The 17921-nt window shown below is 38.0% G+C and overlaps 1 protein-coding gene across 5 annotated transcripts in view; it reads right to left on the reverse strand.

The window, feature by feature from the left end:
- Positions 1–17921, reverse strand: part of esyt2a (extended synaptotagmin-like protein 2a) — a 55413-nt gene that overhangs the window by 27520 nt on the left and 9972 nt on the right. For all 5 annotated transcript variants that reach the window (XM_047368516.1, XM_047368517.1, XM_047368515.1 and 2 more), the window contains 5 exons: positions 8406–8447; positions 7613–7747; positions 5884–5960; positions 5217–5289; positions 2547–2636 (listed from right to left, as the gene is read on the reverse strand). In XM_047368516.1, coding sequence (XP_047224472.1) covers positions 2547–2636; positions 5217–5289; positions 5884–5960; positions 7613–7747; positions 8406–8447 — 417 coding nt within the window. The remainder of the gene's footprint in view (positions 1–2546; positions 2637–5216; positions 5290–5883; positions 5961–7612; positions 7748–8405; positions 8448–17921) is intronic.

Consider the following 17921-nt stretch of genomic DNA (forward strand, 5'->3'; position numbering starts at 1 on the left):
AGACTGGCACAGGAAGAGAAGAAAGTACATGGGGGATTCCATACAACAGCAGCAAAATTACTGCTGCCAACTAACCCTTCACATCTGACTAGGACCACGCATTTACAGTCAAACATGGACACGACATGGATGGACTTTGCAGGGCCGTGGAGGCGTTTTTTCCAGGTCAAATTAGAAGCACAGCGGGCCCCCCTTTCAGCGTGTTTGCATATGACAGTAACTTCAATATTTTGAGAACATGTGTAGAGGTAATGTTTTTTTGTTTTTTTTTATATAGTGGAGGCAGAATATTCAGGTCCTAGGTGACATCGTAGCCATTTCATGGAGTTGGCACAACGTTGCAACCTCATTAAACCCACACCAGCCTGGCAGGGTTCTAAGGAAGTTATTGTAATGCTCTTGGCAGCAAACCTCCTATGTGAATGGTATCTGCTACTCTGGCTTCAACAAACTGGTTCTAACCAAGTAGCTTCAACCAACAGCCCAGGCTCTTTATGCCAATGAATACTGCACCATATTCAGGTAGCTTAAACATAGAAAATCACTCTGCATTCCAATAATATATCTGGGGCTTCAGTTATAGTAAAGGTTTCCATCTGGGGAGAAACACACACACCTCCACATTGCACCTAGGACAGGCTGTGCTGGTTGTTGGGAAACTGAAGGAAGTTCTGAGTTTTTAGGCTACAGTTTAGATGCAAAATATGCAAATATGTTTGCAACGCTGTCAAACATAAAGCCCCAGGATTTTTTCAAGATTTTGAGGATGAAACGTTGGAAGAGGACCAAAAAGAATGAGCTGCGGCTCAAAGGGGTTTAAATCTTTTTTAATACTAATCAAAACATGTAGAAAAGAAACCTCTTTAGGGTCTCCCTGGGTTTTGCTCACAATGATCAGTAGAAAACACAAAACCTAACCCTAACAGCTTCACTTGTATCCTCCTATACTGAAGAGAAGCTGCTGAAAACATTTGTGGTTTACACCTCCACAGCAAGGCTGAGCATAACAGTTGAGGTGCAAAAACCTCCTATGTTGAAAAGGAAAATCTGATGTTGCATTGTAATTCTTTGAACTAGGACAATGTCTTTCAAGAAAATGTGTCTCAACCATACATGAATTATCTATAACCAAAGCTGACTCCCTAATTTGATATCTGTTGGTAACAAAAGCAGGAAAGCATAACGAGAGATAAGCTGGTTAATCCAACGTGACACAAATACTTGACTTCCTGGTGAGTCGGCTATCACACCACCTCTGAAATACTAAAAGCTTCGCACCCTGTCACAACACAGTGGGGCTCGAAGGGTGGAGCAGGGTGGAGAAACAACACTATTAACCAAAGAACCACAAACCAGTAAAATGACAGGGTGGCTTAAAGCTTCAGATTCTGACAGATGATCCAACATCAGTTATAGGTTTTGTTTTTTTAATCCAGAGACTCAAAGGCTTCATTAATATTTCTTAAAAAACCAAAAAAAAGAGCAATGAATAAATAAACTAAAAAACTAAACATGAAAAAAACATCTGAATCCAAATGTTCCCATAAAAATATACACAGATCAATGAGAACTATGTTGAATAGATTGTCCTCATTGAGGCATCCAAAGTATTCCCTACATCCTGTTAGATATTACAGGAACTTTGCTGCTGACTTTAAAGTCATTACTTTAGGATGGGAAACGTTTGTTGCTTAGTGTAAAACTGAAGTTGTATGGCTTTGCTAAAAGCTCCGACAACAAGTCTCCTGATACTAATGGCGTTATATATCAGCAAGTTCCATCAGCACATTTTATAGTTTGAAACTCACAATGGGGCACAATGCTATCAGGAGGAGGTGCCATTTTGAGCAGAATGTAAAAAATGTTGATTTCAACAAAACACTTTGCCAAGCTTCATATAAGCAACTATAGATTATATACAAAACTCTCAGGGAAATTTGTAATAGTGTGATAATCTCAAAACATTTAGTAATAAAACTGAAAAAGAGATACAAATGTAAGAAAATTATGTTTGATACAGCTGAATTTAATAAAAGAACATGAAGATGTCTCTAAGCAGCTTCTAAATGTAAGTTTCTACTTTGTCTGCAAATGTCATGGTAAAATTACACCATTTGATGAAGATGGGATAATTTCTTGTTTGTGTTTGGAGCATCTGAGAGTGATTGTTTTTCCTCTGGGTGCCTGTATCAAAGCCTGAATCAGGAAGATAAACCATGCTGGACTGCAGGAAGGAAGACCACAGTCAGGAAGTGGGAACACAACGATAAAGAAAAGATGGAGCTCAGCAGCATCAGAAGAAGCTGAAGCTACAAAGCTGAACTGTACAGCACCAGGCCATTCTCCATATACAAATTTGACAGCAAACGTTAAAGGAAAATCTTCATTTTTTTGCACAATTTCTATTTAGAAAATACAGAAAATCGGTGGTCAAACCATATATAAATCTCTTTCAGCCTGGAGGCATACGTTTATAACCAAACTGTGTTTTAACTTTGCACGTTTACTGAGAGAGGATGTCAGAGACGATGAATCAAAGTACTCACGGGTTTCTTGAGGAAAAAGACAGACAGGGCTCCGATCAGAGGCATGTCCCCCAGAAGAGGCTCCATCACCACCCTCAGCGTGCCATGAAGCTGCACGGACAACAAAACATCATGAAAGACTTGCTGCTCAGGCTTTCTCAGCTGTCCAAGGAAGCAGTGTTGACTTCTCCTAATTCTAGTCCTAGTTATAATGATTGGCTTTCTGCTGCCTGCATGAAGCATCAGAGTATGCTGCTGTTTCCCCTGTAGAGGGTTTACTAGAACAGATTTTAAGAGTATAGAGGATTGCATCTGAACCTTTCGCTTGCACAGCCTCCATGACTGCTGATATTTATTCTACCAAAAACTGCAGCTACACAGAGAAATCATTATAAAAAGGTGGAAATACAAAACATCCAGTTTTTCCTTTCGTTTCACAAGCGCAACTTTTTTTTTGCAGCTTTACTTCAGATACAAATCTACAACATTCATTTTCATGATAATTCACATTTGCCAAGCTTCAATGCAATGGTTTATTAACTTTTAAAGCCTAAGAGCAGGAAGCCAAACCAGGGGCATTATACAGTATTTTTTTCCTGCTGCAGTGAGTCAAACCTCAGACATGTAGACGGCCTGTTTGCGGCACCAAATTTGGACATAACTTCTTGCTCTGAGTAATCAAAGAGCACTTTGGTCATCAAAATCACTCTGGTGAAAAAGATTGAAGATAGGCATTAGTTTTGTTTATGCCCGTTTCCTGCTGCAGCCCAGTCCTGCCTGAAAGAGGATGCTTTATAAATAATGTGCAGCCTATAAAAAGATGTGGCACAAGTGAAGAAAATAACAAGTGACACATAATTTATTCTTCAAGTTATTATCTGCTGGGACTTAACTAGTCATTTCTGAGAGTCGATGAAAAGTATCCATAAAGCCTTTTATTGCAGCTGTAAAATAATAGTAGGAGGCAAATATTGACTAAGCTGCTGAAAAGCAGCAGTTTCTCTTCTCGCCGGTCACTTTCCGTGTCCCACTGATCTCTGAACAGCAAACATGGCCTGATCTTATGCCAAGAGTTTAGAGGATAACGTCTGCTTTATCAGACGCGCATGTGTCAACACATTATGTAAAACGGTCTCTATGGGGGTCGTGGATTAATGCAGGGGTCATGACTAAAGGAATGAAGCCCAGCATAATCCTGTATGACTGAGAATTGTGTGATTAAGAGAAGCTGAACAGTTCATAGGACAACCTATTGTACAGCTAAAAGGCCGAGTTAACTGATATCCTTGACTGTTATGGTGTGGTTTTATACTTTTTAAGATTTAGAAAAAATGAATTCAAAAAAATGTAAAGTTAAATATACAAATAAGTTTGAATTTAAATAAAACATTTCTACATTAAATTGTGTCATTTTAATGTAGTTCCAACATATTTTTTCCAAGTCAAATGTTCATACATTTACAGACTCAAAGAGTTCTTAGTCACTTTTTGAAGAAGCTGTTAACAAAAACATTTCTTAGAATAATTTTTCTCCAATAGTTTTACAGTGGTCAGTGGTCAGGCATAAAGATGGAACCTCCAAAGACCAGGATTGATTTATGGATCATAGATCATTTATGGATCATAGATCATAGGCATGATTGGATGAATGGTTGGATGGACCAGGTGGTAACTGTCATTTAGAGATGGCGACACAAGTTTGAGACTCCAGCTCGAGTCACACTTAACTCGCAAGAATAAAACGTTTCAGACTAAACAAGAGTTGAGACTTAACTTGGACTCGTGGTCTGAGACTCCAGTCTTAATATCAGTTTTTATCTCATGTGATGAAGAGTGAAAGGAAGCAGGTCTGTTAGCTACAGACTGTAGCTGCTGCGTGTTTTACTGTGAAAGGATGAGCTTGATTATTAGCCAGTGATGTTGGTGGATTATTATGGGATGTTAACGGCTCATAACAATCTGTTCATGTTGGCTGCAGCTTCATAATAACGACCACAAGAACGTCTCTCCCACTGATCGCTATATTAAATGACTTCGGGTCATTTCAGAACAAAGTAAAGCTAAACTTACCTCCGACATACTCTTGGCTAAGCTAGCTGCAACATTACAAGGACACTTCTAGATGAGAATATCAAAATAAAAGCACGTCCTGTTCCATTCATTCAGAAGTTCAACATTTCCCTTTATTTTCCACACTTTGTCTCATTCAGTATGTTAAAATTCATACCTTAAATTTGAAAATCTTTATCTCCACTTAGAGTAAAGAACAAAGGTTTTAAATGTGGATTTAGAAATAATTATTAAAGATTCTCCAGCTCAGAGTGAGGAGAAAACCCTCCAAACTAGATTTAGAGCAATACAAACCACGAAGTGGACAATATGAAGACAGGGATAAACAGGTGTTAACTTAGTCATTACAAAGACAGAAAAGTAGAAATTCAACATTAATAGCTTTCAATCTATAATGTTTCTTAGAGCATCAATGTATATTTCTAATTGAGTTAATATTAAAAAATATAAAAAGTTAACCCACAATGACTTGGGACTTGACTTGGAAAAAATAACTATGGACTATACATCTATGGTCCATTATATTTACAGAATTTCAAGACTATTCAGTTTGTCTTTGCTAACAAGCAAAAAAAAAAAAAAGTGCAACATTTTGAACCTTTAAAAACTAATGAGTCATACCTGAATGCTTTTAATTCCAGCCCTGCAGTAGTACTTTGCGATGTCGACATCAATTTCTGTGTTGCCAACAAAACTAAAGGTGGGAGTGGAAAAAAATAAACATCAGATGAGAAATTAATGTGACAGCAAGACAGTAGCTAAAGAAAATAGATCTGTTGTGTGTTTTACAGTCAGCAGCTAACAAAAAGCAAAAATAACTGAGGAAAATGATCTCAGAGCTCCTACTTAAACCTCAGAAATAACCAGTTCTATCTTTATTTTATTCAGCATAAACATCCAGTAGAAACTGTGGGTTCTGCTCTTTGTTTAGATTAACTTTTCTTGCTGATCTTCAGTGACGACTAAAAGAGGATGAATACTTCCTCAATACATCATTTGAAAAATGTAACTGATCAACATACTGACTATAATGTTGTCTTCATCTTCTTTTCATTTCATATATTTACAGCCACACTGCCTTGAATTCTACACCAAGCAGACTTTAGTTTTTAAAATTTCAGGACTGATGTTTTGTTTAGGTTTAAATACTCTGCTGCAGACTAGCTGTAAGGATCTGCAGAACACATTTTCTGCTAAACCAAGTTTCTGCTGTTAAAACCACGAAAGCAACATAGGTTCTTAGTCTGCAGTAGCATGGTGAGTTTGTGAATGTGGGAGGGAGGTCTACCTTATCTGCATGTCCATGATGACCTGTCTCATGTCCACATTTTCTGTGTAAACCTTCACCCCGTTCACTCTAAGCGGCTGCAAGAACACACAAACATAGAAAAAAAAGCTGAAAGTGAACATATTATTTCCCAGATTACTGAAGTAGTTTTAAGCTAGGGTGAAGAATCAGAGGTTTTCTTCTTCTCTCCTGCCTAAAATACAGAAAGTTCACTTCAGAAAGCCTTCAGGGTTCAAGAGCATAAAAGCAAATAAAAATAGAAGTGCAACAAGAAACAATTTAAACAGCTAACTGACAGAGTGAAGAGCTGCTAAAGACTTCTAACAGCTGAACATTTTTTTTAATATTAGAAACGGATCAAAGCCTCTGCTGACCTGGTGAGAAATCCAACAGCAGGAATGTGTATCTGAAGAAAACTAAGACGTTTGGTTCTGCAGATGACAGCCCAAACTAATTCAGTTATATATTAAATTTATCTGTTTACAAACTCCCCAAAGTAAAGAGAAAAAGGATTGCTGTAGAGATAAGAATCAAGGATCAGAAATGTGAATGTGCAGTGAACATTTTCTATTGAGTACATTTGCTTGATAGTGATGCACCGATCATTCTGCCAGTAATCAAAAATCAGCCAGTTTCTTCCCTAATCACCTCCGATCTGCTATTGGCAGGTTAAATACCGAAAAACCAAACTGAAAACTAGGTTTTTCTGTCTGTAATGCACCAATACACACTACACTCTTGGATTCACTATGCTTTGAGTTTGGTGAAAATGAAATGCAAGTTGGAGACATAAGCTCTGATGCATAAGTAATGCATTAAATAATCCTGTAATCCCTTCATTCTGAGACGAATTCAACACCAGTTCTATCTGAAACCTGCAGCACCTTTACTGTCAGCGTTTGTTACATATAACTAATAAATTAACACAAGATTTACAAACATTTGTATGTTAGTATATGTTTTAACAACAACACTGTTGTTTTATCTGATTTGGCAGATCTAAGCTGAAAGACAACTGGAAATCAGGCCTGTCCAGCAAAAAGGCCAGAGCAGTGTAAAATGTGGATGAGTATATTTGGTCTGTACTGAGAGAATGAAGGAGAGAGCAGCAATAAAAAGGTACATTCTACAAATGAACCCTAAACAGAAGTGAGTTAACTTTGCTCTAAACAGTCAAATGTTCCCTTTTAATGATTAATGCTTAATGATCACAGGCTGCACAAAATGACAATATGGAGCAGGTCTACAACCTAAATCTTTTCTACAAACATCATTTTGCCCAGTATAATCCTGAATAGCCCTGCCTTTTTAGAACACGCACGTGTGTATATACATAAATATAAAAAAAATAAAATAAAATTCTAAACATTATTTAAAGCAGTCTAAGGGGACACATAATGCAAATCCACTTTTTAGCCTTTAAATACATTTTGCAGAGAATCTGAATCTAGTCTCTCCAGGTGCTGCGTAGATATCTTCATGTTCTGTTTGGGTCATATTTTTCAATCCGTTTAGTTTTCTATATTCCCTATTACATCATATAATCTTCTGCGGAACAGCTAAACAAGCTCATGGACTTCCGTCTGAGCAATTTCGTGTGTCCACCATTTTTATTTCTCACTGCAATTTTGCAGTCAAAACTCAACCTCAACCCTTCCAACATTTGTTTGTATGAGCCTAGTAGCAACAGATGTCTTGAAGCTCGAGTCGCGCTGTCTTCTCTCCCTACCTTGTCTCCCATGTCGATCTTGGTGAAGCAGAAGGAGCTGAGATGAGGGTTGGCACCCTTCACAGCTGGCTCGATGGTCTCCCTGAACAGTTTGTCTACAAACTGGCAGATGAACGGCCACATCTGCTTCACTGTCTGAAGGAAAGCAGAGACAAAAGGAAAATAAACTCCGTAAGAACATTTATTTGGTCTAAATATTCACATCCAATAACATAACACAAACCCAGTGATTGATTACTTTTTTCCAGGTGTCCTACTGAAACTTGTACAATAAACAGAAGCTGTACAGTAAGTAGTAACACTATACAATATGCACAGCAGATTCCAAATGTCAAATTTTTCTGCCTTCACATTTATGCTCTACTCTTTGTTGGTCTTATCACATAAAATACCAATAAAATAGATTGAAGTTTCTCTGGTAACTTATGATAATGATGTGATTTAAGAGAAGCACAGACCACCTTTAAAAGGCCCTCAAACCATCCTGAGTGCTTGCGCTACATTTATAATTTAGGAACGCATCACTGTTGTAAACCTCAATTTAGGTGTTCGGGTAGTGAGAGTGGAATAAACTGGAAGAGCCAACAGCCAATCAGCGAATCTCTTCCAGGAACCCATCAGATTCTCATGTGTCTCCTTTACTGGGACGGAGCCACTCAGGGCTCCAGATTCAGATCCTATTTTAAGCTCTACCTGCCCACTTGGGCCTGCTTATAGCAGAGGACGTGGAGTAATAAGCGAATGTCTTTGTTTGCTGGAAACCACATGAAACAATAAATGCTGATATCTGTACCTTATTGAGCCACTCCACTCTCTCCACATCTGGATAATGGACCTGGAGGGAAATCAAAAAGGTTAACATTAGAATCAATGAACTTCTGGTCCTTCCTTGGTCTCAACCCTTTTAAAGTCTTTGTGTCAATATTTGCTAGTCTTGAACTCATCTGGGCCACAAGACAACGTGACCCAGTTCACACCTGGCACTAACATCCATTTCAGACAGACACACTCAAGGCATTTTGAGGACGGTTTCCCTCTCACTACCTTTGGAGGAGCTCTGAGGAGCCCGATCCGGATTAATTTAGCAGTCCGAACCCAGTCCCTACTCGGACACATTAAAATGGCCCCTTGTCTTTTATTGGGAGCTGTCCATTTCTTGGACAGCTCCCAATAAAAAAAGAAAAGATAATGACCTGAAAATATGTTCTATTTTCAGGTCGTAGACAGCGTGACTAAAACTAAACACAGCAGTCCATCCAATTTAAAACAGGAAATATTTTGAAGAAGCTGAAAATATTTTTACTGCTCGTTAGAAATTGCCACCAGCATTCTTTATGAATCATCACAGACTATTTTAATTTTACTAAGTATTTTTTGTTAACCTGCTTAATGAAAGTTGTTACATGTCCAATAAATCACCAAAGCGCACATCTATAATAGGTAACTGCATGGCAATCCGGAAGTGAAAACCAGTAACACCGAGCTACATAACATCTGCGTAGTTTAGTTTAAATTGAATATGTTTTGGAAGTTATCATGTTAAGATAATCCCATCTGTTTAAAGACATTTAAATACACATCATCAAGGCCATTATTATGGTTAGGGTTGCACAAAAAAGAGGAATAAAAAGATCAGTATTCAACTAATAATATTCTCTAGCTTCCCTATAATTTAGGAATAACATCCAAATCCTAACCGGTAGGTTTTATTGTAGCATGTAGAGCCATGGTGCTCACTTGACAGATAGCCTAATGACAGAAAATAAACAATGCGGCTCAGTGCCACGGCTTGTGGCATTTCTGTGACGATTGAGACAGGCCGATCATGCCTACAGAATCTGACAGGTTGTCTGTGCTGCAGCGGAGAGCCAGGAGTGACAGATCTGTTATATAACAGACATTCAGGCTGCTGTTTAGAAGTGAGGAGAAGCAAAGGCGGTCATGAATCCAATCTAAAACAGGATAATGTGAAAAGATTCAGGGGAGGCTCTCTGATAAGCAACCGGCACTAAAGCATTAAGCAGAAGATCAAAGTCCATCATACTGGAAAAAATGACCGTCTTGAGCAATGTCCATGGGCTCTAGCAGCAGATAAAAACCAGATGTACAGTAGGACTGTGACACTATGACGAACAAATGGAACAGAAACACACAATCATGATTTAGATCAATAATGAAAACATTGTTGCAGAGTCTGGAAACAGATTTCCTTCATTGCACCTAATGAACAAAATCAGATTCACTTGCACAGTGGATGATGCAATTATTTTGTTGATCATCTAGAAGCACAATTTAAATCTGAAGAACTGGAATTATTTATTTTTGAATTAGAGTAATTCACATTGAATTTTCACATGTTTATTTTCATTAAACACACATTTAGAAGAGGAACTTGAGGGTGCTGCTGGGTCCTTGTTATGTTCTCACATAGGTGCTTATTTGATGCTTCAGGTGTGTCGACATTGTCTGCATCAGGCGCCCTACTTTCAGGAAAAAAGTCCTTGTGCATTTTCTGCCCACTTGCTTTCTTCATTTTTTACTCAAAACAACAAAGCTGACCCGGAAGACAAATTCAGATATATTTAATTGAACCTATTGACCCAGCCTTCTACAGGAGCAACAGTTACATATGGTATGTTGCCCTAGGAAACAGTACACAATAATACCAATTCATTTTAATTTAAAACATGAATGGAGTATCAGTAACAGTGGAAAACAACTGAACAGCAACCATAGTAACTGAGGTAATACTATCAGTTTTAGAGTTTGGAAGCATCATCAAATTGGAGCTTATTATTTTTATCATGGTTGACTGATCGTTATCATAATATACTGTAGATGATCCAATAAATACATCTTATATATATTGCCTATTCATGCAAATATCAAGGGGAAAAGGTAAAAAAATGGCCTTAATCAGAGATAAATACTGGAAAAACTCCTATGAAGACCCCTTCAACTTTTAACAGCCATCATTAAGTATTATCGATCTATAATCTTACTATTTTATGAGGCATTGACTATTTTTTCTACATTTCTTTTAACACATCTACATGACAACCCTTTTATTACAATCTCTGTTCATAAGGCAACAGGAGGGACATGAAAAGGTGGCAGCTCCCCTGCCACACCACTAGTACGCAGTATGTTCTTCGAAACCTAATACCCTGCACAAATACTTACTGCTGAAAAAACAAGGGAGAAGATGAGCACAGTAGTTAGAACCGTAGTTAGATTCAAACGAGTCAGCAGCACAAGGGAAGTACTCCGCCATTGTTATTGTTGATATCTTCGTCTGTGGGTTTTAAACTGGTTAGCAGCCGTTATGTTTTGCACAAGCGCATTCATTTCTACTGACTTTAGCCATACTGTGCATGTGCCAAGTATTCCCCACACAGGAAGATTCAGATTTTCCTGTCTACACAAAAACAGAGACCGTTTTCCAAACGTTACACTCTGGAATCCATTTGCAAAACGTGCCATTTTCAGAGAAAACGTGCGCCGTTGTCGTGTAAACGAACAGTAGAAACCCGACAAAACTTTAATGTTTTCACCAAAAATGTTATGTAAGCAGGGCCATAAAGAAAATTAAAAGGGGAAATCACAAAATCTCTACTTCACAATCACCTTTAGTAAATAAAAGAAGAAAACAAGTGATGTTGAAACATAAATGAAGAGGGATATTTCTTAAGAGACACGAGGCCACCCAGGAAGTATATACAGCGTGACTCATGTGCACACAGTCATGCATCCCATACTTAAGCAAACAACCTCACACTGATGTGAACATCTCCATCACATAGTGACTAGTCTATGCTGTTTAATAGAAAAACACTCTTGGAAAGGAAAAAAGTACAAGTAAAACCAAAACTTAGAATTTATGCAACAGTTATGTATCAGGAAGCCAACTCTCCATTAGGTCAGTCTGATGAATCACTCAATAAACATCTAATTGTTTTACATAAAGCACGGCAACAATGCTAAAAGAAGAAGAAAATAATTAGTTCTCATTAAATCCAACTGACTCGAGGAAGGCAGGGAAGTCAAACATGAGGTAAAATGCAGCTAAACATGCAAATGAAACACAAATCATTGTGTATTCTGAGAGTGTGCGACTGGAGGTTTATTAAAGGTTAAACATGAGGCGAAGCTGCAGAAGATGTGATGTTAGTTCAGCCTTCAAAGGGTCTTGATGTCACTACGATAAAAAGAAATGTACCAATAAAGCAAACTGATCTGAATCAGACATGACGGTCAATCATAAGGATTAGCAAACAACCTATTTCTCATGATTCTAATGGCTTAAAAAGGTGCATAATGAGAAAGCAAGGATGTTATGCTAAAACAACAACCAACATGCAGTGGCATGAAGTTAACTGATTTTTTTTTTTTTAGCTACAAGCAGGACAAGATGACGAAGCTGTTGGAAGAAAATTTACAAAACAGATTGGAGGTTGAGAACCTAAAACACAGCCATGTGTAAAACATTTTCCATGATTGTAAATAAAGTCATGGGAAAACAAAGTCATTCCTTGGTGTTTCTGTTTAATTCAAGCTGGAAATATGCAGCAATTTAGCAGAAGACTATAAATACCGGATTCTTGGCAATTTGCTGATCCTTGGCCCTTAACACGTACCCTTTATTTTATTTCCTCTAAATTTATATATTTTTACCTAATGTCTGTACACCGTGAGAGTGTGAAACCAAAGTTAAATTCCTTGGCCGACAAATGTGATTCTGTGTCTGATTCGATCTGGGAAAGATTTTACCACCATTTCCAAACTATTTTAGGTCCAACGGTGAAGAGATTAATCATAGGTGGAAAATATTTAAGGAAGGTGCCAAATGTCCCAAGAGTGGACGTCCCACCAAATTCATTCTTTGTAAAGAAAACTGTAAAGTTGCATCTGAATTTACCGACTGACCTCTGCAACTGCCTCCTTTGGACAGATGAGAGCAAATTTAAAAACCAACACAAATACCTCCTACCAATTGTAAAGCAGGGTGCTGGAGGAGTGATGCCTGGGGCTTGTTTTCCTGCTCCTTGCAATCACTGAATGAGTCATCAACTCCTCTGTATTCTGAAGTATTCTAGAGCCAAATATCAGTCAATCTGTCCAACAGCTGAAGCCTGGCTGGGGTCAGGAAAAGGACAATATTCTCTAAATCGGCAGAAAATCTACAATAGAACCACTAAAAAAAGAATCAAGGTGCTGCAATGGCCCAGTCAAAGTCCAAACCTCCACCCGTCAAACTCTTCCACACTAATTTGAGAGACTGATAAAGTAAAACAGAACATGACTGCTGAGAAGTATTAGTGCTAAAGACTGTTCTGTTGTTGCACTGAGAGTCGTGGAAACTCTCTTTTCCCTGGTCCTGACTACAAGACTGGCCCTGGCTCAACATAGAATAAAGACGCATTAAATGAATTAACCAACATGGATGATAAATTATTAAAGATGAGACGGAGGAAGTCCATACACCTCGATTTAACACATGCATCGGTCCCTTCGGGTTCTAACGGGTGAGACAGCAGTTTTATGTGTTATTCTTTTGTAGTATTTGACGCCTGTGCCCAAAAACAGAGCCTACAGAGTAACAGAGCAAGGAAATCAACACATCTTCACAAAATAGGAACAAAAATCAACAACAAACATTTATTACTTAGAGTCTCCTGGAACTCAATTCCTTTTTCATTAATAACTCATAAAACCAGCAGCTTCCATCGCCGGGCTGATGTTTCTCCCAGTAAGGGACAACTGGCGGTGTTTCAAGACTGAGTTGACTGAATTTATTTGTTCTAATATTGAATCCAGTAATAACCAACAGACCTTCACACACCCAATGAAAAATTAATAAAATAATTAGTAATTATGTGTGTTCCTTGATTTAAATAGTGACATTTCAATGTAAATCTTCCAGTTTGGGAAATACGTAGCATATTTAAAACCACCAGTATGTTGGCTGGATGACCTGCGGTGCAGTGTCTATACAAGGCTCAATATCCATCCAAACTTTTTCATGTACTGCACAAACACGTATTGCTGGATCATGTTTCATCGGCTTGCAGCAACACACCCACAACAGCACAGACCTCCACATGTTCTCATATTCAGAGCTGTTTTCTATCCAACCTCAGACTTCAGGCAAAATGATGACTCAGTGAAGACCGACTTTTAGGCAGCCTGTCAGAAGTCAGCAGCAAGCTGCAGCATCTCTATTTGTGTTTCTAATGAGAGTCATGCTTCAGCTATGCACCAGCTGTTTGGAAATCCTACACTTTACTTCAGCCACACCTCCGTACAAAATCTCAGTGAGAGCAAAAGGAGGAGACGACCAAAAATGTAGACTGACAAAACCTTCCTATATTATGACAGCAAAAATAAAGCTGCAAAAGTCAGTGAACTGTATCGAAGTACATCTGTAGGAAAACATGGTCACAGTACCTTGCAAAAGTATTCAAACCTCTTGAGTGTGTCTGGTGTGCAGTTGCACGTCTGGTTTTCGCCTCTATCTATGAACACACTCCTAAACCTAGTGGAAGATGTTTACAGAATAGTTAAAGTTGCTATTGCTGGCAACGGTGGGTCCATCAACAAATTGAACCTTATAGACTAAGAATAGGATGTAAAAGTTCATGTACATGTAAAAGCAAACAGACAAATACTTTTGGCAATATAAAGTAAGTTACCATAGCCACCACACAATCATGGCAACAGCAACAGTTGCTTGTCGTTTGCCCAACAAGGAGTATTAACGGCCACTCCTACAACTGAAGAATTGCCGTCGGTCAGGAAATGTATCATATTAGCAGGACATAAGCAGCAGGGTCAACATCCGAGCTCCAATATTATAAGCCATAAAACTCATAGTTTCACATATTCAAAATTCAAAACCCTTCTGTGTAAATGTGATGCACTCTTAGTAAAAGGGCAGTGTTTCAATCCATTTAAAAATAAATTGGTATAATAAGATTAGCAGAGAGCAGCATTTCAATACAAAGGCCTTTAGGAGCTCAGGAGTGTAGTCGGTTCTGTGTGGGAATATCTGTATAAAAACTTCTAAAAGCGTTGCATAGGCCAGCTCCATATGTTAATAAGATGAACTGATCAGACTTTTACCCGCTGATTGACAGTTTTCTTTAAAGTTTTCATACAAGATTATCTGAATGTATGCATCAATATCCTAATCTTTATGTAATATTATTAAATCTCAAAACAAAGAGCTTAGAGATTAAAACGCTGTTTGTTAATGCATTTTATAACAAAAAAGTGTGAATTCCTGGTTTTTATGCATTTGACAAACATGAAAACTGTGAGTGTCTGACCTGCAGATCACCAATCTATGGAAAACTGGCCAGTTTCAATCACCTAGGTAACTGTCAACATTTCGTCCAACAGGACTTTCTTATCAATGTTACAAAAATGTACTAATTTCTTGTATAAGACCACACGTCAATCCCCAATCTTTAATGCAATCAGTCCATGCAAAGTCATGAAAAATACCAAAACATGAGGATCTGGCATTCAAAGATTATTCATGAATTCACCATGATCTAGTTATTAACGGTGAATAAACAACAACAACCATGTTAAAGATCACAGATCAAATTTTAATGACAATTAGCCAAAACTCTGCAATGGAGCGGAAAAAATATAAATATTAATATGTAGGCTTTTCCTTCTTCAGGTTATTGTAACTAAATGCTTAAAATAAAAATCACAAGGAAAGAACAGATGCCTTCTATTCTGACAGATGCTTTACTGGAATAAACCTGCTGTTATTAGAGCGTACACTTTATGTTTATTACAGCAGGATATTTTCTACAAACAATGCCAGGCAAAACTTTTACCACCTTACAACCAGCTTTTCATCACTGAACAAATAAATAGAGGATATAACCCCATAAAGACTATATTGTATCCATGAAAACCCCTGCCATGCCCCATTCACAATGTCCTATTTATAGTTGGGCCATATTGCAAAAATATCGTATTACCATTTTTTTTACAGTAAAATCCCAATCATGACTTTGTCACGATTTACGTGCAACCATAGCTCTTATAAAACACCATAACTCAGGGCACAGACCATTTCTAACCATATTCTAATCAGTTGTATAATTAGGCTAACTTTTGTCAAAGACATCAGACATTAAAGAAATGCGTTACTGTTCTTAAGAAATGAAGTACACTGTACGTACAACGTTTTACTTTGTCTAACTGTAAACTATTTATTTTACCTAAACTCTGGTACAATAAGTTCACTCTGGACACCTTCTACGTATCTAACAGTAGGAAACATTTATATAATGGTTACTGTGTGAGAGTTCATCACAGTTTAATTTTAGTTTCAATGTTATAATTTTATTATTTTTTTATTTCATCACACACTGACCAACAGACTCAGCATGGCTGCTGTATTAAATGATATCAGTCAGGGATCAATTACGGCCTGACCACACAATGGACCCGGCATTCACACTGTATTTCTAACAGCTGAGAGGACACTGTAAGAGCTTTTAATTAGCTTTATGCTATTTAAAGTTAATGGCGTTTTATACCAGGATAATGCTTTTATTGTGAAGGGTTGCCATGTTGATGTTGTGTATAGAGGCATGAAACGCTGTGGTATTATTTTGGCTGCTCTGCCAAGTGTAATCAGACCCTTGTTTATGATGCTAGCAGTCAAATAAATGTGTTAAAACAGACCTCTCAGCTAAACGTTACCTTGTCGCTAGGAAGGTAACAGCCTGGGGAGAAGGAACTTCTATCTTCTTCCTAGGCACACAGTGACAACTAAACATCTCCAAGTCTTACTTGTTCAGTTGTAGAGTCCAAAGTTGAGCTACATGCAACACTTGGTCGTGGTTTTAAAATGCCTGCCTGACTTTCACTAAAATCTGCTCACATCTGAAGGACAGTCAAAAACAAAACTAATTTTTTTAAGATGTAGCCGCTTAATATAATTTCAATGGTCATTTAAATTTTAAACTCACTATAGTAATACTGTACTAACTCTATTAAAACCAGTAACCAATTCACCCCAGTTATATAAGTTTTTTGAAGGGAAAAAGAGAAAATAGAACAAGAGCGTCGAGATGCAACGCATAGAATGTGTCTTATAAACAATCTCTCTGCTTATGCAGCTTGTCGGCACTTTCTAATCCTTCAGGGTTTGAGATCATCATATCGCCCACCTCTAGTCATACTGGCTGTGTTTGCTGTAACTGGTTAAATTTTCATCAAAGACTAAAGGTAGTTTGAATAGCTTTAAATGGAAGCCACCTCCCAGTAAGGATTATTAGGCCTATTTGGCTCCAAGGGATGAACAGCAACACACTACATCACAACACAAGAGGCCATCTGTTTCAACAGAAAGCCTATTGTTCAGTAGACTGGCATTACAGTCTGGATGTCTCACACACTGATATGTTTTAGCTCCACTGTGGCACAGGCGGTGCTAAAGGAAAGGGCACAAACAGTTATGTTGAGGCGTGGTTTAGATTTTTACAAATCAATGACAACAAAAATCTGCAGTTTTAAATAGCCGTCATTATTCCCAGTCGACTCCAGAGAACAGCCAAACAGAACCAAATAAAAACAGAATCAACACTTGTAGGTCGGAGTGAAGAAGAGCAGCCGAGGCTTTCTCTGTTCCTTTAACATCTTCATTTCTTCTGCAGAGCAGAGCCCGGCCCTTTGGCACTTCAGAAGAACGCAAATCTCCACCCTTGCTGTGTCATACGAGTACACACATGTGAAGAGTGGGAGGAAGAAAAGGAGCAGGGAAACTGCTCCACCACACTCGCTGCTGCTTGTTGTTAAAAGAGCTGAACAGACTCTGACTTCAAGGTTACTGCGAACTGTGGAGGGGAAAAAAAAGGGGGTTTTTACAGAGTTCACTAAAACCTTTCTATCCACAGACAAGTCACACCCAACAATTAGTCAGCTTAACCAAACTCCTCTGACTCACACTTGCCTTAACGCCACTGCTTCTGTATGACAACAGAATTATTTAGGTACCAGATTAAAATTTAACCCTTAGGTATCTTTTTGCATATACAAATATTGCCCTTATACATAGCCTCTTATAGAAGAGCACAGCTGCACCTAGGTTATCTGAATTGTTTTTCACTTAAACCTGCTTTATTAAGATTTTGGGTCTAAAACTACAAAAAAAAACTCATCTTAATTAAAACCATCTAAAAATAACCAATTCAAGAATGGACGTGGTAAATAAAGAAAAGAAACAACGACATTACTAAGTTCCTAATTGATCGTAGTTATCAAACAATGCAGTCCAGCT

The sequence above is a fragment of the Girardinichthys multiradiatus genome, chromosome 6, assembly GCF_021462225.1.
Source record: "Girardinichthys multiradiatus isolate DD_20200921_A chromosome 6, DD_fGirMul_XY1, whole genome shotgun sequence".
NCBI classification, from domain to species: Eukaryota; Metazoa; Chordata; class Actinopteri; order Cyprinodontiformes; family Goodeidae; genus Girardinichthys; species Girardinichthys multiradiatus.